This window comes from Procambarus clarkii, chromosome 80 (assembly GCF_040958095.1).
Source record: "Procambarus clarkii isolate CNS0578487 chromosome 80, FALCON_Pclarkii_2.0, whole genome shotgun sequence".
NCBI lineage: Eukaryota > Metazoa > Arthropoda > Malacostraca > Decapoda > Cambaridae > Procambarus > Procambarus clarkii.
The window spans coordinates 25,640,394-25,664,718 of record NC_091229.1 but is presented as its reverse complement, the minus strand read 5'-3'; the positions used below and the strand labels follow the sequence as shown (position 1 = coordinate 25,664,718).

Below are 24,325 nucleotides of genomic sequence, written 5' to 3'. Positions count from 1 at the left end.
CTATAGGTGCTGTGACTAGGGGCTATAGGTGATGTGACTAGGGGCAGGTGCTGTGACTAGGGCTATAGGTGCTGTGACTAGGGGCTATAGGTGCAGTGACTAGGGGCTATAGGTGCAGTGACTAAGGCTATAGGTGCTGTGACTAGGGGCTATAGGTGCTGTGACTAGGAGCTATAGGTGCTGTGACTAGGGGCTATAGGTGTTGTGACTAGGAGCTATAGGTGCTGTGACTAGGGGCTATAGGTGTTGTGACTAGGAGCTATAGGTGCTGTGACTAGGGGCTATAGGTATTGTGACTAGGAGCTATAGGTGCTGTGACTAGGGGCAATAGGTGCTGTGACTAGGGGCTATAGGTGCTGTGACTAGGAGCTATAGGTGCTGTGACTAGGGGCTATAGGTGCTGTGACTAGGGGCTATAGGTGTTGTGACTAGGAGCTATAGGTGCTGTGACTAGGGGCTATAGGTGTTGTGACTAGGAGCTATAGGTGCTGTGACTAGGGGCTATAGGTGCTGTGACTAGGGGCTATAGGTGCTGTGACTAGGGCTATAGGTGTAGTGACTAGGGGCTATAGGTGCTGTGACTAGGGGCTATAGGTGCTGTGACTAGGGGCTATAGGTGCAGTGACTAAGGCTATAGGTGTAGTGACTAAGGCTATAGGTGTAGTGACTAGGGGCTATAGGGGCTGTGATTAGGGCTAAGTGTTATGTCCACACTCCTGAAAAGTCTCATGTCAAGGTCTCTAACTTATCTAGGCTTTATGAACCCTAAAGAGAAAGACTCAGACTGAGAGAGAGAGAGAGAGAGAGAGAGAGAGAGAGAGAGAGAGAGAGAGAGAGAGAGAGAGAGAGAGAGAGAGAGAGAGAGAGAGAGAGAGAGAGACAGAGAGAGAATCCACACGAAATAAACCTAAAAACCCATAACATCATTGAGTGGCAATGTCTCACTAATGAAAGTCTTCCTGATCTCTGGACCAACTCCTCGACGGAACTGACATTTCCAGCCCGCGCTCTTCAATGCTTTATGGTAATGGAGAAGTTGTGAGACGGGACCGTGTGATAACCACCATAACTGGAAAACTTGTGGCAAAAACACAATATACGAGATCCATCAAGGGCGGAGGTTGTTAGTGTGGATGCCTGTATATATATATATATACTGGTTTGCCACACCAAAACAGACATTCCCTCAATGTTGTGACAACGTCACACAATGTTGTGGGAACGTTCAAACAATATTGTAGGAACGTTCAAATAATGTTAAAGGGACGTTCGAACAATGTTGTAGCAACGTCAAAACAATGTTGTAGCAACGTCAAACACTAATTATGTTGCATTTGCTGAGATAAAATGACCAAGATAAAATGAGGACCTGAACCACTGTACCACAAGAGGACCTGAACCACTGTACCTACAAGAGGACCTGAACCACTGTACCTACAAGAGGCCCTGAACCACTGTACCTACAAGAGGACCTGAACCACTGTACCTACAAGAGGACCTGAACCACTGTACCTACAAGAGGCCCTGAACCACTGTACCACAAGAGGACCTGAACCACTGTACCACAAGAGGCCCTGAACCACTGTACCTACAAGAGGACCTGAACCACTGTACCTTCAAGAGGACCTGAACCACTGTACCTACAAGAGGACCTGAACCACTGTACCTACAAGAGGCCCTGAACCACTGTACCTACAAGAGGACCTGAACCACTGTACCTACAAGAGGACCTGAACCACTGTACCACAAGAGGACCTGAACCACTGTACCACAAGAGGACCTGAACCACTGTACCTACAAGAGGACCTGAACCACTGTACCTACAAGAGGACCTGAACCACTGTACCTTCAAGAGGACCTGAACCACTGTACCTACAAGAGGACCTGAACCACTGTACCACAAGAGGACCTGAACCACTGTACCTTCAAGAGGACCTGAACCACTGTACCTACAAGAGGACCTGAACCACTGTACCACAAGAGGACCTGAACCACTGTACCACAAGAGGACCTGAACCACTGTACCTACAAGAGGACCTGAACCACTGTACCTACAAGAGGACCTGAACCACTGTACCACAAGAGGACCTGAACCACTGTACCACAAGAGGACCTGAACCACTGTACCTACAAGAGGACCTGAACCACTGTACCTACAAGAGGACCTGAACCACTGTACCTACAAGAGGCCCTGAACCACTGTACCACAAGAGGACCTGAACCACTGTACCACAAGAGGACCTGAACCACTGTACCTACAAGAGGCCCTGAACCACTGTACCTACAAGAGGACCTGAACCACTGTACCTACAAGAGGCCCTGAACCACTGTACCACAAGAGGACCTGAACCACTGTACCACAAGAGGACCTGAACCACTGTACCACAAGAGGACCTGAACCACTGTACCACAAGAGGACCTGAACCACTGTACCACAAGAGGACCTGAACCACTGTACCTACAAGAGGACCTGAACCACTGTACCACAAGAGGACCTGAACCACTGTACCTACAAGAGGACCTGAACCACTGTACCACAAGAGACCTGAACCACTGTACCACAAGAGGCCCTGAACCACTGTACCTACAAGAGGACCTGAACCACTGTACCTACAAGAGGACCTGAACCACTGTACCTACAAGAGGACCTGAACCACTGTACCACAAGAGGACCTCGGCATGAACAACACAAGCCGTCCACCTTACACAAAACACCATCTTGATGTGAATAACAAACCGACAGAATGTTAACTTTCATTGCTTGAAATCCACCCATTAGAATGCAAGCATCAGCCCTCCACCTTACAGCATAATGCTTGCGTCAGACTCCATCCACAGGCGCCAAATGGACCAATGAGAACACACTTAGGTCATTACTAACTTCCGAATGGCCTATAGGATGTTCACGAAAGTAATTCGAGCAGGAACTGCGACTTGAGGTCGAAGTCCTTCATCCTCACCGTCAGGTTGTCCTCTGGTGAAGGGTTAGCCGACAGGTTGTCATGATTTTGAAAATGCAAACGGTTTTAGCTACTTACAAACAGTAAAAATGCAACTGTTATTAACTAAGAGACCCAAGCAACCTTTCGAGGCAGAGACATAGAAAACGTCAATATTGTGAGGCCAAACTTGTTTATTTTTTATTGATGCGTCACTAATTCAGCAAATTTGTCGATTGCCCTTGAGAAATGTGATGTATTAAGGGGATTATCAAGTGTGTCTTGCGCATCGTTGTTTACAGTCCTCGACCACATCGGGGGGTAGAAGATCGTAAGCCCAATCTTGCAGCATGTGGGGAAGTAGATCGTATCCCTACTTACGATCTACTCCATGTGGGGGTAGTTCGTAAGAACACCGTTGGAAGTATAAGGTCGTGACTCCCCCTTCTAAGAGTGGGGAGTATAACCCCTTCCAGACCTTATTGTGAGTGGAAGAGGAGAGTGATGGTGTGTGGAGTCCCTGGTGACAGGCAGCCGGCGGGTGTGTCTCAGCGACGCATTGAATTGCTTTGATGAGGCAAAAGTGTGTGTGAATTTTGTCAATAAAAATAATATACTCGAGGCATCTGTGTGTATGTGTCCACCTAGTTGTATTCACCGAGTTGTGCTTGCGGGGATTGAGCTCTGCTCTTTCGGCCCGCCTCTCAACTGTCAATCAATCAACTGTTACTAACTACTATTCCCCCCCCCCTTCCACACACACACCCAGGAAGCAGCCCGTAGCAGCTGTCTAACTCCCAGGTACCTATTTACTACTAGGTAACAGGGGGCATCAGGGTGAACGAAACTGTGCCCATTTGTTTTTGCGGCCGTGCCGGGGGATTGAACCCCAGTCCCTAGGTCCACGAGTATAGAGAACCTAGACCTATATACCCACGAGTATATACGTCTCTCTCTCTCTCTCTCTCTCTCTCTCTCTCTCTCTCTCTCTCTCTCTCTCTCTCTCTCTCTCTCTCTCTCTCTCTCTCTCTCTCTCTCTCTCTCTTTCTCCCTCTCTCTCTCTCTCTCTCTCTCTCTCTTTCTCCCTCTCTCTCTCTCTCTCTCTCTCTCTCTCTCTCTCTCTCTCTCTCTCTCTCTCTCTCTCTCTCTCCCTCTCTCTCTCTCTCTCTCTCTCTCTCTCTCTCTCTCTCTCTCTCTCTCTCTCTCTCTCTCTCTCTCTCTCTCTCTCTCTCTTTCTCACTCTCTCTCTCTCTCTCTCTCTCCCTCTCTCTCTCTCCCTCTCCCTCTCTACCCTTCAGTAGCCCTGTGTATGTGATTATATACATATCGGGACTTTCTTACAACATTAAGCACATACACCAAAGTTGAGACGTTGCTCTAGTATCCTGGTAAACTCACTACTAACCACAGTCGAACTATATCACATTGTCGCAACACACTAACAAGGTAACATCACTCAAGAAAAAAAAGATTGTGGCTACGTTGTGTCTCTGATAACTGATGTGTAAGTGGAGCTGAATTTCCCGCGGCTTCCACTCATTCCTCTGGTCTGTTGCACTCAAGAGTTGTCAAGGAAGTGGTCTACTGCACTCAAGAGCTGTCAAGGAAGTGGTCTACTGCACTCAAAAGCTGTCAAGGAAGTGGTCTGTTGCACTCAAGAGCTGTCAAGGAAGTGGTCTGTTGCACTCAAGAGCTGTCAAGGAAGTGGTCTACTGCACTCAAGAGCTGTCAAGGAAGTGGTCTGTTGCACTCAAGAGCTGTCAAGGAAGTGGTCTATTGCACTCAAGAGCTGTCAAGGAAGTGGTCTGTTGCACTCAAGAGCTGTCAAGGAAGTGGTCTACTGCATTCAAGAGCTGTCAAGGAAGTGGTCTATTGCACTCAAGAGCTGTCAAGGAAGTGGTCTATTGCACTCAAGAGCTGTCAGCTGTCAAGGAAGTGGTCTATTGCACTCAAGAGCTGTCAAGGAAGTGGTCTGTTGCACTCAAGAGCTGTCAGCTGTCAAGGAAGTGGTCTACTGCTCTCAAGAGCTGTCAAGGAAGTGGTCTGTTGCACTCAAGAGCTGTCAAGGAAGTGGTCTACTGCACTCAAGAGCTGTCAAGGAAGTGGTCTACTGCACTCAAGAGCTGTCAAGGAAGTGGTCTATTGCACTCAAGAGCTGTCAAGGAAGTGGTCTGTTGCACTCAAGAGCTGTCAGCTGTCAAGGAAGTGGTCTGTTGCACTCAAGAGCTGTCAGCTGTCAAGGAAGTGGTCTACTGCTCTCAAGAGCTGTCAAGGAAGTGGTCTATTGCACTCAAGAGCTGTCAAGGAAGTGGTCTGTTGCACTCAAGAGCTGTCAGCTGTCAAGGAAGTGGTCTGTTGCACTCAAGAGCTGTCAGCTGTCAAGGAAGTGGTCTACTGCTCTCAAGAGCTGTCAAGGAAGTGGTCTACTGCACTCAAGAGCTGTCAAGGAAGTGGTCTGTTGCACTCAAGAGCTGTCAGCTGTCAAGGAAGTGGTCTACTGCACTCAAGAGCTGTCAAGGAAGTGGTCTGTTGCACTCAAGAGCTGTCAAGGAAGTGGTCTGTTGCACTCAAGAGCTGTCAAGGAAGTGGTCTGTTGCACTCAAGAGCTGTCAGCTGTCAAGGAAGTGGTCTATTGCACTCAAGAGCTGTGAAGGAAGTGGTCTACTGCACTCAAGAGCTGTGAAGGAAGTGGTCTACTGCACTCAAGAGCTGTCAAGGAAGTGGTCTGCTGCACTCAAGAGCTGTCAAGGAAGTGGTCTACTGCACTCAAGAGCTGTCAAGGAAGTGGTCTACTGCACTCAAGAGCTGTCAAGGAAGTGGTCTACTGCACTCAAGAGCTGTCAAGGAAGTGGTCTACTGCACTCAAGAGCTGTCAAGGAAGTGGTCTACTGCACTCAAGAGCTGTCAAGGAAGTGGTCTACTGCACTCAAGAGCTGTCAAGGAAGTGGTCTACTGCACTCAAGAGCTGTCAAGGAAGTGGTCTACTGCACTCAAGAGCTGTCAAGGAAGTGGTCTACTGCACTCAAGAGCTGTCAAGGAAGTGTGTGCTTTCGTTCTTGAGTGAACGACCTGGGAAGCTTTCCGACTCTCAAGTGTATGACAGAAGTGTAAGTCGACTCATGACACATCAACCACATCTAGCTGCGAGGTGTTCCAGTGTGTGTGCAACATGTAAGCTATATCCAGCTCTTTATTAGAGAAGCTGAGCATGCAGAGCTAGTATAATAGCTGGAGGAGCTCAAGGAGTTGGTCACACAAAGAAACCTGTTAAAGAAAATGAGAGCTTACAGATGTACGGGACTTTCTGTGTAAAGTCCAGTGGAAGAGAGAGCTGGAAGGGTAGACAACAAATAAGATTTTGGAATTCATCGCTCAGAAATGTGCAAATACAGCGGATAAGATCATAACACTCAATAAAGCTGTGGACGAAAAAAGTAAAGCTTGTTGTCTTATTGACAATTCAGAGAAGCTACAGATAGGCACAGAAAAACTGGAAAAAGTACAGCAAAGATGGAACTGAGATCATCTAGAGAGGAACTAAAAGAGTACTAGAAATAAATACACCAAAAACAGTAGAGAAGCTGAGAGTCAGTTTAGAAATAAATTTGCAGCAAAAGCTAAGAACCAACCAAAACTGTTCTATAGCCATAAATGGAGAAAAACACCAAAGGACATGTAATCTTAAACATCCCCCCTTGAGTGGACAAGGGGGCAATTCTCCCCCCAAAAATATAATTATGTATGTGAGAAACTAAACAAAAAATTCCAGGAGAGCTTTACAATACATCCAACATGGATGTTACAAGACAAAAAGCTGGAAGAAACAATGGATGACATTGTAGTCACTGTAGAAAAGATAAAAAAAAAAAATGACCTGAAGGTGTGACATTGAGACCAGAGTTAACTGCTCTATGGCTGCTGAAGGAGGCTGCACACATGTACAGAGAGGAACATGTACTATCTGATGTACATATATGCCACATACTATCTGAAAGGTTCAAAATAATTCTCAAGACACAAAAATCTCCCAGAATTCTGGATAAAGGCAAATGTAGTCCTAGTATTTAAAGAAAGTGGAATAAGAAGCACTAAATTAAAGACTTAATGTCTGTAAATTCCCCGTAAAGTGCTGGAGAAAGTAATCAGGTTGAGAATAACAGAGCATCAGAAGAGGAAAAAATTGGTAAGATAAGTGCAGAATGGATATAAAATGGCAAATCGCAGGAAAAAGATGACTGGGTAGACTGCATTTTCCTCGACTGTCAGAAAGCATTTGGCAGTGTACCTCATGAGAGACTGGTGTCCAAGATGGAGAAGCAGACTGGGGTAACTGGGGGGAAACACTGAACTGGGTCAGGGAGTACCTGTAGGACAGAAAACAGAGAGTCACAGTCAGAGACAAGGTTCCAAACTGGAGGAGTGTAACAAGTGGGGTCCCACAAGGCTCTATCCTGAGACCACTGCTGTTCCTAATTTATATGAATGACCTGCCCGAGGGAGTGAGCTCAGACATATCAGTGCTTGCAGGTGAAACAAAGCTGATGAGGAATGTAGAAACAAAAGATGACTGCAGAACGTTATAGGACATTGATAAACTCCAGGAATGAACAAATAATTGGTTGCTGGAAGTCAATCCCAACAAGTGTAAGGTAATAATGCTGGGAAAGGGAGAAAAGAGACCAGGAGGTATCTACAAAATGAGGGAGAAAAGGCAACTAAAGGTATTAGAAAGAAAGTTTGGGGGATGATATAATTCCAACACTAACACCGGAGGAGCCACACATAAACAGGATGACATCGGCAGCATGTGAGACGCTGGCAGAACATCGTATAGAAATTTAAATCAGTACTTTTTCAAGGCAATCTACCCACCACTTGTCAGACCAGAACTGGGATACACAACACCACTAGTAACATTGTCACCACTACCACCATCACAACCACCACTACCACCATCACAACCACCACTACCACCATCACAACCACCACTACCACCATCACAACCACCACTACCACCACCACTACCACCATCACCGCCACCACTACCACCACCACAGCCACCACCACCACCACCACTACCACCATCACAGCCACCACAGCCACCACCACCACCACCACTACCACCACCACCACCACCACTACCACCATCACAGCCACCACTACCACCATCACAGCCACCACCACCACCACCACCACCACCACCACAGCCACCACCACTACCACCACCACCAACACAGCCACCACCACCACCACTACCACCAACACAGCCACCACCACCACCATTGCTAACCACAACACCTCCAACTCATCACCAACGACAAAAATACCAACCAGATTTACGTTGGTGGGGAAGGTGTAAGTGTCCTTGACCCCCCTCCCCCCCCCCCCCCACCCCTTCATCCTGGGGTACTCACCTAGTTGTGCTTGCGGGGGTTGAGCTCTGGCTCTTTGGTCCCGCCTCTCAACTGTCAATCAACTGGTGTACAGTTGATTGACAATCAACTGTACACCAGTCAATCAACTGGTGAGCCATCTGGGCTCTATCATATCTACATTATAAACTGTGTATGGAGTCAGCCTCCACCACATCACTGCCTGATGCATTCCACCTGTTAACTACTCTGACACTGAAAAAGTTCCTTCTAACGTCCCTGTGGCTCATGTGGGTACTCAGTTTCCACCTGTGTCCCCTTATTCGCGTCCCGCCAGTGTTGAATAGTTTATCCTTGATTACCCGGTCGATTCCCCTGAGGATTTTGTAGGTTGTGATCATGTCTCCCCTTACTCTTCTTGTGTGTGTGTGTGTGTGTGATTCAGACATTGGTGTTGGCTGTATCTCCATCTACTCACCATTTGGCTCGTTCCATGACCCCTCGAAACCAATTAACCAATTAAGGCACACTCTGTGACTCTCTGTGATCCTATACGACCTTTGACCTGATATTTGATCAACCAGGCTGTGACTCATACGTCAGGCTGCGAGCAGCCGTGTCCAACAACCTCGTTGACCAGACCAGCAACAAGGAGAGCTAGTCGAGGACCGGGCCGCGGAGACGCTAAGCCCCGAAATCATCTCAAGGTAACCTCAAGGTAACCTGACCCCTTTTACAAACCTCTCTCCCACGACTCTCCTTAGCCATGATGGTGTACCTTAGTATACAGTATACCCCTGCTGGTATTCCTCAGTATTCCTTTACATGTAAACTAGTACATTATATGTACATACTAGTACATATACAAGTGCATATTCCTATTGATTCAAACCTCATTATTATTCGAAGTATTTTTGAACATTACTAAAATGGTAAACAAAACATCGTACGATAATTAGTGAGCTAACAAGGCTGTTTCAGTCGCTGCCATGTTGTTAAGAGTTTTTTTATATTAGTGATGATATATTAAAGATCTCTTACAGACTACAGACTCAAGACTCCAGGCTCCAGGCTACAGACCCCAGACCCCAGGCTACAGACCCCAGGCTACAGACCCCAGACCCCAGGCTACAGACCCCAGACTACAGACCCCAGACCACAGACCCCAGACCCCAGGCTACAGACCCCAGACTACAGACCCCAGACCCCAGGCTACAGACCCCAGACCCCAGGCTACAGACCCCAGACTACAGACCCCAGACCCCAGGCTACAGACCCCAGACTACAGACCCCAGACTCCAGGCTACAGACTCCAGACTCCAGGCTACAGACCCCAGACCCCAGGCTACAGACCCCAGACCCCAGACCACAGACCCCAGACCACAGACCCCAGACCACAGACCCCAGACCCCAGGCTACAGACCCCAGACTACAGACCCCAGGCCCCAGACTACAAACCCCAGACCCCAGGCTACAGACCCCAGACCCCAGACTACAGACCCCAGGCTACAGACCCCAGACCCCAGACTACAGACCCCAGACTCCAGGCTACAGACCCCAGGCTACAGACCCCAGACCCCAGGCTACAGACCCCAGACTTCAAGTTGAGGATCAAGTTTTATTGAAGATATTAATTGATTTGATTGATGATATGGCTAGTTTATTGTGCACCCCATACTCCTCCTGTGAGCGGTAGCGCAAAAGCATTACAGAGGGCACAAAAGGTCTTTATCAGACCTCATCTTAGATTATTACATAAACAATTTCATCTATCCTTCACACCTTATAGATACAATGTCAGCTAGTTACAGAGAAAGTGCTATTACAAGAGCTACATATTTACAGTAAGTCATCATACATTAATGGTTGGTCTTATCGCTAATACATAATAGTTTGACCAATGGGGATATTACAGAGTCATAGGGGAGCTTCTGTTTATTATTAGTCTTCACAATACACTACTTGTTTCTGAATCTCATATGTCGTTCATCTACTGGGAGCGAAATATGGATACAGTGCAAGGATTTCAGGTAATTTATCCATGGTAATAAATATCCATGGTTGCCATATCATACAGAGTGAGCTTAGATTTATCTCTAAATGACTCAATTTTACTACAATCCAAGATATAGTGTTCGAGTGTGTGTCCCTGTCTTTGTCCACACACTTTACACTTTACTTCATCTAGTTCCCTATACAAGCCCAACTGCCAGAGATACTTGTAGCCAAGTCTTATACGAGCTGTGACAACATCTGTTAGTCTACTGACTTTGTTACTTGCCCCATACACATGTTTGATTAGACAAACATGTGTATGGGATGATTAGACAAACATGTCCATTAGATGATAATGAACAATGATTCATCATTAATCATCATCATAATCCGGGAGTCATAATTACTACGTCTGTTTGTTGTTGTTGTTAAAGATTCGCTGCCTGGAACGAGAAGTTCCAAGCAGCACGGGCTATGGCGAGCCCGTTACTACGTCTCTTAAGGCAGAAACATCATTGCATAAATATTTCAGTATGAAATAAGGGAAATTAGGATTCTAGGATATATATACAAGAACCTAGACACTCTCTCTCTGTACCTGTAACTCTGTAACTGTGTGTACTGTAACTCCCAAGATACAGAGTGCGGCAGCAGTCACCTTTGTGTACCTTTGTACGTTAATAAACATTATTTTAATCCTTGTTAGGTCAAGGGCATGTAGGGGGGGGGGAGGGGTACTATTGTGCTCCTTCAATGACTCGTTGAAGGTCATTTGTGGTGAGTCAGATGAGGGGCTGGGTATGTCTACCTTCATCTGGGTATGGTGAGTGCCTTATCTGGGTATGGTGAGTGGCTTATCTGGGTATGGTGAGTGGCTTATCTGGGTATGGTGAGTGCCTTATCTGGGTATGGTGAGTGCCTTATCTGGGTATGGTGAGTGCCTCATCTGGGTATGGTGAGTGCCTCATCTGGGTATGGTGATAGCCTCATCTGGGTATGGTGAGTGCTTCGTCTGGGTATGGTGAGAGCCTCATCTGGGTATGGTGAGTGCCTCATCTGGGTATGAGTGCCTCATCTGGGTATAGTCAGAGTACGCTAGCATGCCCGGGGTATAGTCTGTCTGTGCGTGTGTCGGAGGGGTTAGGTTAATCTGAATCCGGGGATCATTTGGTCCCCGCGGCCCGGTCTCCTACTCCACACCTGGTTCCTGTCAGTACCCAGATGGGGGGTGGGAGCTAGTGTGTAACTAATGGGTGCAGGGAAGCAAATGGATTGAATGGGGGATATGGGATCTGATTCTATATATTTAACACTATATAGCTATCTGTAGCTAAATAGATAGATCTATCTCTCACCTATCTGTCCTTATCTCTAGAAGGAGGGAGGAACATCACCCTAGTATCTTAATTACTTGATGTTTTAATTACTCGAGAAATTAACTATTGATTATTGGGGAGCCGGTCGGCCGAGCGGACAGCACGCTGGACTTGTGATCCTGTGGTCCCGGGTTCGATTCCGGGCATCGGCGAGAAACAATAGACAGAGTTTCTTTCACCCTATGCCCCTGTTACCTAGCAGTAAAGTAGGTACCTGGGTGTTAGTCAGCTGTCACGGGCTGCTTCCTGGGGGTGGAGGCCTGGTCGAGGACCGGGCCGCGGGGACACTAAAGCCCCGAAAGCATCTCAAGATAACCATCTCAAGATCTCAAGATAAGGGTTTGGCTCCTGTGGCGTAGTGGTTAAGACGCTCGCTTCGCGTTCCACGATTACTTTAACCTGGGTTCGTATCCTGGCTAGATACCTTTAGCTGGATGGAATGAAAATATCCTAATGACGAATTGCTACGAACTTGTCCTTAAGCGCGTCCATCCAGCGGTCGACCCCAAAAACGCATTCTATGTATTTTTTTGGTATTATGTATTTTTTATGAATACTATTTATTCAAAATACAAACTTTCACATATATATATATAAATTATTATTAATATTTTTTTAAATATTAGCATATTGTGTATATTTAGGTTAGGTTAGGTTAGGTTAGGTGAGGTGTTTAGGTTCTGTTGGCGATTATTTGTATTTGTAGTACGTGGGTGAAGCATTTACAGCGTTGTGGTTCGAACAGACGAAAAACAGACTGTTCGAACAGACTGCTTCGTCAGCGAAGCAGTGTTTGAACAAAGTTCGAACGGCATCAGTTGTGAGGATTAATGGGCATTGCGACCCTTGTTGATGGGGACTGGTTGGACATACGACTCAAAACTGATGGGGTTCGAATCTGGTGTGTGAGAATTGTCTGATGAACACCACATATTGTGTGAGAATTGTCTGATGGACACCACATAATGTGTGAGAAGTGTCTGATGAACACCACATAATGTGTGAGAATTGTCTGATGGACACCACATAATGTGTGAGAATTGTCTGATGAACACCACATAATGTGTGAGAATTGTCTGATAAACACCACATAATGTGTGAGAATTGTCTGATGAACACCACATAATGTGTGAGAATTGTCTGATGAACGCCACATAATGTGTGAGAATTGTCTGATGGACACCACATAATGTGTGAGAAGTGTCTGATGAACACCACATAATGTGTGAGAAGTGTCTGATGAACACCACATAATGTGTGAGAAGTGTCTGATGAACACCACATAATGTGTGAGAATTGTCTGATGAACACCACATAATGTGTGAGAATTGTCTGATGAACACCACATAATGTGTGAGAATTGTCTGATGAACACCACATAATGTGTGAGAAGTGTCTGATGAACACCACATAATGTGTGAGAAGTATCTGATGAACACCACATAATGTGTGAGAAGTATCTGATGAACACCACATAATGTGTGAGAAGTATCTGATGAACACCACATAATGTGTGAGAAGTGTCTGATGAACACCACATGGTATCATTGTATCCCCTAGTGTATATATATACACCCAAGCCCCCCCCCCCCCAGTATAACTAGAGATAACTGATCTGTCATCCTAAATCACCAACACTTTTTACCCTTGATAACAAGAAGACTCACATTATCATACTAATTAGTCGACCTACTTTGTACGAGGTGTTTTTAGCTCTTGTCAATGTTTCTCATTGACAAGAGCTAAAGAGCTTTCTCATCTTTGTCTGGATATTATGAGGAGCAGTTTCTTGTCTTAGATGTTTGATCGTTATGGACTTTCTCAGTTGCTCGAGTGGCTCGTTTAGCATCTTAGTCATTTGGGTTTGTGTGAGGATCTCCAACCTGAGATTAATGGCATATGGCGCTATGGCAGCTTAAACCGTCCCATGGTCATCCATATAGCAGCTAATTAAGCCCTCCCATAGTCATCCATATTGTAGTTCCAGCTCCCCCACGTTAAATTTATATCATTAGTCATTAACGAAGCTATATATATATATATATCAGCCCATAAACAGATATATGGGCTGATATATAAAATATATATATACACACGTCCTGTCCCCCGACAAAAGAAAATGTTAACCAATGGAACCGCCTACCCGCCGGAGCTGCAAATTTCTTGACATTACTTCAGTTTTAACTTGAGCTGAACCAAATGCTCGGAGATATTGGAGGACAGCCGTTGACAAGCCGGCGACTTCTTGTCCCTAACGAGGTCACTCGAGATAATCCTCAGGTAAATAAGCCAATTAACGACCTTCAAGAGGACAGAGTGTGACGTTATTCAAGAAAGTATGAAACAAATTACTCAAGGAACTATAATTAACTAAGAAATTTACAAAAAACACCTACATGGAAGGTCGCTAACCTGAAAACACCTGCACTGGAAGGTCACTAACCTTAAAACACCTGCACTGGAAGGTCACTAACCTTAAAACACCTACATGGAGGGTCACTAACCTTAAAACACCTACATGGAGGGTCACTAACCTTAAAACACCTGCATGAAAGGTCACTAACCTTAAAACACCTGCACTGGAAGGTTACTAACCTTAAAACACCTGCCTTTGAAGGTCACTAACCTTAAAACACCTGCATGGAAGGTCACTAACCTTAAAACACCTGCCATGGAAGGTCACTAACCTTAAAACACCTACATGGAGGATCACTAACCTTAAAACACCTGCACTGGAAAGTCACTAACCTTAAAACACCTGCCTTTGAAGGTCACTAACCTTAAAACACCTGCCTTTGAAGGCCACTAACCTTAAAACACCTGCATGGAAGGTCACTAACCTTAAAACACCTGCACTGGAAGGTCACTAACCTTAAAACACCTGCATGGAAGGTCACTAACCTTAAAACACCTGCCTTTGAAGGTCACTAACCTTAAAATACCTGCATGGAGGGTCACTAACCTTAAAACACCTGCCTTTGAAGGTCACTAACCTTAAAACACCTACATGGAGGGTCACAAACCTTAAAACACCTGCATGAAAGGTCACTAACCTTAAAACACCTGCATGAAAGGTCACTAACCTTAAAACACCTGCCATGGAAGGTCACTAACCTTAAAATACCTGCCATGGAAGGTCACTAACCTTAAAACACCTGCATGGTAGGTCACTAACCTTAAAACACCTGCCATGGAAGGTCACTAACCTTAAAATACCTGCCATGGAAGGTCACTAACCTTAAAACACCTGCCATGGAAGGTCACTAACCTTAAAATACCTGCCATGGAAGGTCACTAACCTTAAAACACCTGCATGGAGGGTCACTAACCTTAAAACACCTGCCATGGAAGGTCACTAACCTTAAAACACCTGCCTTTGAAGGTCACTAACCTTAAAACACCTGCATGGAAGGTCACTAAACTTAAAACACCTGCCATGGAAGGTCACTAACCTTAAAACACCTGCATGGAAGGTCACTAACCTTAAAATACCTGCCATGGAAGGTCACTAACCTTAAAACACCTGCATGGAGGGTCACTAACCTTAAAACACCTGCCATGGAAGGTCACTAACCTTAAAACACCTGCACTGGAAGGTCACTAACCTTAAAACACCTGCACTGGAAGGTCACTAACCTTAAAACACCTGCACTGGAAGGTCACTAACCTTAAAACACCTGCACTGGAAGGTCACTAACCTTAAAACACCTGCCATGGAAGGTCACTAACCTTAAAACACCTGCCATGGAAGGTCACTAACCTTAAAACACCTGCATGGAAGGTCACTAACCTTAAAACACCTGCATGGAAGGTCACTAACCTTAAAACACCTGCATGGAAGGTCACTAACCTTAAAACACCTGCATGGAAGGTCACTAACCTTAAAACACCTGCATGGAAGGTCACTAACCTTAAAACACCTGCATGGAAGGTCACTAACCTTAGAATCAACAAGAAGCGTGGATGACGCAGCAGAAGATAAGATTGGTAAATAAATACTTCCTTGTGCCTCCCCCTCTTCTCTCTCTCTCTCTCTCTCCCCTCTCTCTCTCTCTCTCTCTCTCTCTCTCTCTCTCTCTCTCTCTCTCTCTCTCTCTCTCTCCCCTCCTCCTTCCCTCCCCTCAGTAGAGATACTGAGGTGAATCTTACTTTCTGTTTATTAGTATAAGGGACAGAGGTAATTTATGCAGTTTTTATCATATTTAAAGTTGTTTTTAGACAAGGAGAAAGAGGGAGAGGAACTGGAGGAGGGAGAGGAACAAGGAGAGGGGGAGGCAGAGGAGGGGGAGAGTAGTCGAGATGGGGGAAGGGGGGATGCGGAGAAAGAGGATTAGAGGGGTAGAAACAACCAAAATAAACGAGAGAGGGGAAAGAGAGACAGGGAGAGAGAGAGGAGAGAGGGAGGAGAGAGAGAGAGAGAGAGAAGGGAGAGAGGGAGAGGAAAGAGAGAGGAGGAACGTTACACCAAGAACCTATAACTCTCACCCAGTAACTACCCATGGGTAGTTACTGGGTAATCACACACACAACTGAGCCCGAGCAGCTCCCAATATGAGGAGAGAAGATAACCCAAGATGAGAAGCTCTTAAATATTGAGATGACAGCACAGGAAGTAAACAAAGAACTAGCATCACTAGACGAAGCTAAAGCTGCTAGACCAGCCAACGTATCACCGGGGATGTTAAAAGAGGCAGCGCAGGCCCTCAGCGTACCTCTAGCGATGATCTTTAATGAGTCACTTACACAGGGAGAATTGCCCAACTGCTGGAAGAAGGGAAATTTGGTACCCATTTTCAAGATAGGAGACAGAGAACGGTCTCTGAACTACAGACCAGTCTGACTGACAAGCATGCCCCTGCAAAATACCCCAAAGGTGAAGCAGGGTATGACTAAATATACCTAGAAACAATTAGGGAGGTAATCAAACATCAACAGGGCTTTAGGGAAGGGAAATCATGCCTAACGAACCTACTGGAGAACAAATCCATAAGGGCCGTGACGACGGTTCGAACCTACGTCCAAGAGGATCTCAGACGCGCCTTAATCGATTTGGCCCTTGTAGATTTGTTCATTTGATGCATCACGCTATTGTGATTCCTTTGTGTAATGAACCTACTGCAGTTCTATGGCAAAGTATCAACAATATGGCAGGACAGAGAAGGCTGGGCAGATTGCTCATTTCTGGACTGCCAAAAAGCCCTTGACACAGTACCTCACAAGAGATTACTAAACAAACTTGAGAGGCAGGTGGAGGAATTACCTACCAGACAGGAGTCAGAGAGTAACAGTGAGCGGGCGAGAGGTCGGACTGGCGTAGGGTAACACGCGGAGTACCGCAAGGATCAGTGCTGGGTCCCATACTATTTCTCATTTATGTAAATGAGTTATTTACCCTAGTTAAATTTTATATGTCGATGTTTGCCGACAAAATTAATGAGAAGAGTTGTGACAGATGAGGATTGTAGGATGCTTCAAGATGGCTGAAACAAGCTGTAGGATTGACCAGAGAAATGGCTACTGGAGTTCAACACCAGGAAGTGTAAGATGATGGAAGTGGAAAGAAGTAACAGGAGACGAAAAGGACAGTATACACAATGAAGGGAAACTACCTCCCTATAACGTCTTGAGAAAAAGACCTGGGAGTGGACGTAACTCACATAAACAGGATAACATCAGCAGCATACTCCACACCAGCAAAAGGCCGAACATAATTCAGGATCCTAAATAAGGAGGCACTTAAATCGCTGTACACACACCTACGTGAGACCAGTTTTAGAGTAGGCAGCCCCATTATGGAGCCCGATTTAAAAAAAAAATCAAAGCTTGAGATAAGTTTGCGACGAAGCTCATCACAGAATTGCGAGGAATGGAGTACGAAGAGAGACTGAATGAACTAAACCTGACGACGCTAGAGAGGTGATGCTAAACATAACGAAAATAATTAGGGAGATTGACAAAGTGGGAAAAGAGGAAATGTTCACAGTGAACACCAACAGAACAAAGAGAACATGGGTGGAACATTGAGACTCAAAATAGTCAGCGGAATGTTAGAAAGTTTTCGTTTAGCGTAAGAGTAATGGGGAAATGGAATGACTTAAGGGAGTAGTTGTGGAAGCAAACTCCATTAATAATTTGATAAGTAGATGTGATAGGAAAGTAAGACAGGAGTCATTGCAGTAGACAACCGGTGGCTAGGAAGGCGGGGGTCCAGGAGCTAATACTCGAGCCTGCAGGTACAAGTAGATGAGCAGGAGTAGGTGAGTACACACACACACACACACCCATAAAGCCCAATAGGCTCAGGAATCTGTACACCAGTTGATTGACGGTTGAGAGGCGGGACCAAAGAGCCAGAGCTCAACCCCCGCAAACACAACTAGGTGAGTACACACACACACACACACACACACACACACACACACACACACACACACACACACACACACACACACACACACCAGGTGGACAAGGACTGTGATCAAACATGACCGTAAACATCGGTGAAAGTTGAGGGATCAAACAGGTGTTAGAATCATAGTGAAGTGGTCGTACCCCCACTACGCCTGGACAAGCAAGGGACCCCAATACCCTCAGACAAGACGCTCACCTCCACCAGCCGCGGGTAGACACCCTACATGTCTCTCTCTGACGGCTCCCAGCTCAGGTCTAGTTCTTTATGTCCCGCTTAACCTTGCTGTACTCTCTTCCCTCACACGTTTTAACTCTTCTGATGTTAGAATTCCTTATCGAATCTGGCCTTAAGGTGGTGGACGGAGGCGCTTTCTACAACTTCTTATATTGCATCCCGCTTGTTTGACTACTTGTACAGGGTACTAGTATGTCTTTAAATTTTTTTGACTTATTTGCTCATCTGAACTGCGTAGGGCAGCATTACAAGACGAACGCGGCAGTCTCCAGAGATGGTTTAAGAAATGGCTACTAGACTTTAACCCTGAAAAATGTAAGATTATGAGGAAAGGAAGTAGAGCAAGAAGACCTGAAAATGTAGTACAGGATGAAGGAAGACCACCTTCCAGCCTCTGAAAAAGAGAAAGACTAGCTGTGTCTGGGTACATGTGACAGGATGTACAACCCAGCGGGTTTTCTTCCTATTGGGGAGTGTGTACCTACTTAAGAGTGGACGCAACTAGAGACCCAACGCCAGGGGCAAACATCCGCTTATCCTTCAACAAGTTGAAGAAAGATCCCTTCCGATCGCTGGATACATCCTTTGTGAGACCTGTTATGGAGTATGCCGCCCCTGCATGGAACCCTTACAGACCGAAACACAAAATAAAGTTAGAAAATATCCATAAATATACAACAACGCTCGCTCCTGAGCTGAGGGGACTGAGCTATGAAGAAACACAGAGGGAAATTGGGCCTCATTACACTGAAGGAAGAAGGGAATAGGGCAGCAATGATAACGACGTACAAAATACTCAGTAGATCAACAAGCAGTGTTCAGATTAAGCAACAGTACAACGAGAGGAACATCATTGGAAGCAGGAAACACAGATGAGTCACAGGGATGCCAGAGCAACTCTTCACAGCCTCAGGGTCGCACATAAGTGGAGCGGATCAGATGAGCCACTTGTCGAAATCAATTCCATACACAGCTTTAAATGTAAATGGGATTGACACCTAGTAAATCCTCCACGGCTAGGATACGAACCCAGGCTACAGCTCTCGCGAAAAGCCAGGTGAGTGTCTTACCACAACTCCACGAGGATTGTATATCCCATTCCGTTCCCAGAATGGTTGTGGGATATGTTAAGTATATGTTAAGACAGTTAAGCAAGTCCCAGCTGTGTCTGGGTACAAGTGACAGGATGAACAACCCAGCGGGTTTTCTTCCTATTGGGGAGTGTTGTACATGCTGCTATGGCGGTGTGTCCACTCACAGGATGAGTGGCGCTGCCCAATACTGTCACTATGGCGGTGTGTCCACTCACAAGATGAGTGGCGCTGCCCAATACTGTCACTATGGCGGTGTGTCCACTCACAGGATAAGTGGCGCTGCCCAATACTGTCACTATGGCGGTGTGTCCACTCACAGGATGAGTGGCGCTGCCCAATACTGTCACTATGGTGGTGTGTCCACTCACAGGATGAGTGGCGCTGCCCAATACTGTCACTATGGCGGTGTGTCCACTCACAGGATGAGTGACGCTGCCCAATACTGTCACTATGGCGGTGTGTCCACTCACAGGATGAGTGGCGCTGCCCAATACTGTCACTATGGCGGTGTGTCCACTCACAGGATGAGTGACGCTGCCCAATACTGTCACTATGGCGGTGTGTCCACTCACAGGATGAGCGGCGCTGCCCAATACTGTCACTATGGCGGTGTGTCCTCTCACAGGATGAGCGGCGCTGCCCAATACTGTCACTATGGCGGTGTGTCCACTCACAGGATGAGTGGCGCTGCCCAATACTGTCACTATGGCGGTGTGTCCACTCACAGGATGAGTGGCGCTGCCCAATACTGTCACTATGGCAGTGTGTCCACTCACAGGATGAGTGACGCTGCCCAATACTGTCACTATGGCGGTGTATTCACTCACAGGATGAGTGACGCTGCCCAATACTGTCACTATGGCGGTGTGTCCACTCACAGGATGAGTGGCGCTGCCCAATAAACTCGCCGCTCGGGGCAAAATTGAATTTCAATGGTTGTGGGGGGCATACTTGTCTCTACATCATATAAATGACATCTACATGTACACCTATAATGGCTGTAGATTCATATACGTATTTCTATATACTGTAGATTCGTGGCTTCATATACGTAATGGACTCGGTGAGATACAGGAAGCCAGCGGGTGCCCTAATTACCTCCCCGGGGCGCTAATAGCATTGTAAGGGTGAGTTACGCCGGCCCCATAAGACCCATTCTTCTCTACCATGGGAGAGAGGGCCGAGCGGACAGCACGCTGGTCTTGTGATCTTGTGGTCCTGGGTTCGATCCCAGGCGCCGGCGAGAAACAATGGGCAGAGTTTCTTTCACCCTATGCCCCTGTTACCTAGCAGTAAAATAGGTACCTGGGTGTTAGTCAGCTGTCACGGACTGCTTCCTGGGGGTGGAGGCCTGGTCGAAGACCGGGCCGCGGGGACACTAAAAAGCCCCGAAATCATCTCAAGATAACCTCAAGATAACCATTGTCACAACACTGTCCTCGGGCCACCAGTACTGGTAGGAGGGACACTCATTCCTTCTGAAGATCGATTATTAAATGCGAAAGTACTTAAGGAAATTCCTGTTTCAATTCTTCCTTCGTGGTCTGACACTGTCATTCATATATATATATATATATATATATATATATATATATATATATATATATATATATATATATATATATATATACACATTCTTAAGCTTTATTTAGGATGTAACTAACCTAGTAAACAGATGAATCCTTGTTCATAATTCTGAATAATTTCTTATGTTGGGTAATCCTGCAGCTGCTCCTGGCATTATCCCGTCTGACTCCTCTCTCTGTGGTCTTACTTACCTATGAGCTCCAGCTCCTTGTACCCCGCCTACGAGCCTTGTATTTGAAGTATTCCGACGTTTGATAAGAAAAATTTGACTGTACTCACCTAGTTGTGTTTGCGAGGGGGTTGAGCTCTGGCTCTTTGGTTCCGTGTTTTCATGAACAACTGATAACGAGATGGTTATATTGATAGTTGATATAGAGGTGACGAGCAGGTGATGAATGAGGCGAGGATGATTTGGATGATAATCTTGATGAAAATATTCTGAATTATAATTAAAAATCTATTACTATGGCTCTATTTTTCTGCAGATAATGTGTTAACTGTTAATTCAACACCGTTGGGTCTGGCCAGTAACTGGATGGCTGACGTAGTTGTCTGTTAAATATTGAAAACAACTGCAGACTTTAAATCACAGTTATAAACAAAAATATTCCTTTCTAAATGATCCAGAACTAATGACTGTACAAGTGTACACACACACACACACACACTCACACACACACCACACACACACACACACACACACACACACACACACACACACACACACACTCACACACACACCACACACACACACACACACACTCACTCACTCACTCACACACACACACACACACACACACACACACACACACACACACACACACACACCATCACCACCACCACATCAACAATCTACCTCTTGGCGCTCCTAGCACCTATTATTGACAGACAGACAGACAGGGATGAATTATGGGATGGGAGACATCCCAGACAGACAGGGATGATAGACAAGTATGGATTATTCAACACGGGTGGAACACGAACAAGGGGACACAGGTGGAGACTGAGTACCCACATGAGCCACAGGGACGTTAGAAAGAACTTTTTCAGTGTCAGAGTAGTTAACGGATGGAATGCATTAGGCAGTGATGTGGTGGAGGTTGACTCCATACACAGTTTCAAGTGTAGATATGATAGAGCCCAGTAGGCTCAGGAACCTGTACACCAGTTGATTGAGAGTTGAGAGGCGGGACCAAAGAGCCAGAGCTCAACCCCCGCAAACACAACTAGGTGAGTACAGACAGACAGACAGATGCACATTCATGTAAGCTGCACGCATTCCTGGGCCAGACAGAGAGACAGGCAGACAGCCCATTAGAGCCTCAATGCAGTTGTATGTTCCTTAAGGCTCTATTGAGGTTCATGTATGGCTCGTCTGACCACTCATTCGGACCCGTCTGGTATGCTTTTGTGCCTCTGATGTCAGGGGTCTGAGAGCATCTCTTTGGTGTCAGGAAGACTGAGTATCTTTGATGTCAGGAAGACTGAGTATCTTTGGTGTCAGGAAGACTGAGTATCTTTGGTGTCAGGAGGACTTGAGTGAATCTAGTTGCACACACCTAATCGCATTTGCTGAGGATGAGACAAGGCTCTCTGGTCCCGCCTCTCAATCCTTACTCGATTGGTAGATAGGTTCCAGAGCCTTATCTCCTGCGTACAAGAGATAAGAGATATAGATGGCAACTCTAATCATTAAACCACCACATCAATAAGATTTTCACAAAACATTCAATTCAGTATTCTCTACTTCACTGCTAACCAAATACCTATATTCATTTTTGTTTTTACTACTGCTACAGGCTTTCTTTACAAGCATGTGAACAGTATCATCCTTGAGATGTCAACAGGTGATGGTATCCAAAGGAATTTAATCTCAAATCTATTTGCTTTAGCAGTTGAAACATTGTAATATCAGTGCCTGAATGTCCTTGGCGCTGCTACTGTGTGCGTTCAATGTCAGGAGTGCACTCTGCGAGTCACGGTATGTAAGTCCACTGGCTTAGTCTTTTCTGCTACATGGGTGAGGTACATACCTGTAACATGGGCGAGGTACATACCTGCAACATGGGCGACGTACATACCTGCAACATGGGCGAGGTTCATACCTGCAACATGGGCGAGGTACATACCTGCAGCAACCTCCTCCTCGTCCTCGTCCACCATTGGGTCCCATATGACTCAGTCTCTACTTGTGTAATAGCTTCCTCTACGAGTGCCATTCTCAGTCTTAACTTTGGCGTCAGCCCCGTGACCCGACATGTGTGTGTGTGTGTGTATATATATATATATATATATATATATATATATATATATTCGACTTTTGATCTCAGAGTGAGAGAGAAATAGAGACAGAGGGAGGTAGACAGAGTGAGAGAGACAGAGTGAGAGAGACAGAGTGAGAGACACAGAGTGAGAGACAGAGTGAGAGAGACAGAGTGAGGGAGGAAGGAAGCGAGGGAGGGAAGATTGTGAGGTTATCAATGGAAAACATGAGGACCATTTCCTCTTGTGACTCACAGTTGTAATAGTCCTCCTTAGACTGATAATGATGTGTTGGAGGAGGAGCTGTCAAGGACGACTCAGAGGAGGAGAAGGACCTCTCAGAGGAGGAGGACCTCTCAGAGGAGGAGGACCTCTCAGAGGAGGAAGACCTCTCAGAGGAGGAGGAAGACCTCACAGAGGAGGAGGAAGACCTCTCAGAGGAGGAGGAGGACCTCTCAGAGGAGGAGGACCTCTCAGAGGAGGAGGAGGACCTCACAGAGGAGGAGGAAGGCCTCTCAGAGGAGGAGGTGTGATGAGTGGGGCTGAAGATAAGTGTAGATAAGAAGAGAAGAAGATAACTGAGAGAGCAACTAAAGAGAGGATAAGATATAGACGAGAAAGTGGCAGCCAAATGAAGAACAGCAAACAAATAAAAGAAAGACAAATTAAATGGGTAAAAATGGTTTAGGGGGGAAGGGAGGTAGTTAAGGGGAGCACAGAAACAAGCCCAAACCATTGACAGGAAACGGATGGGGTGACGGAGGGGTGTGGGGGAGGGGTGATGGGATGGCTCACAGCAAGGCGGCACCGAACACACACTCTCTCTCTCTCTCTCTCTCTCTCTCTCTCTCTCTCTCTCTCTCTCTCTCTCTCTCTCTCTCTAGACCATGTAAACCTGAACCACGTGAAACGTACTCCCAGTACTGGACCATGTAAACTTCCCTAGTTCCGGTCTGTGAAGAAATTAAAAATCTAGTAATTCCTTTTGATAGCTTTTTTATGGCAATAATGTGGGAGGGATTCCATGCTAGCGCTGCACAGTCTAATATTGGTC

At 46.0% G+C, this 24,325-nt stretch overlaps 1 protein-coding gene across 1 annotated transcript in view; it reads left to right on the top strand.

The window, feature by feature from the left end:
• The window catches only part of LOC138357947 (uncharacterized), a 61,258-nt gene extending 37,454 nt beyond the window's left edge, over positions 1-23,804 (top strand). Inside the window, exons 4-5 of the mRNA XM_069315129.1 lie at positions 4,535-5,979; positions 23,572-23,804. Coding sequence (XP_069171230.1) covers positions 4,535-5,979; positions 23,572-23,804 — 1,678 coding nt within the window. The remainder of the gene's footprint in view (positions 1-4,534; positions 5,980-23,571) is intronic.
• The last annotated feature ends 521 nt before the right edge of the window (positions 23,805-24,325 follow it).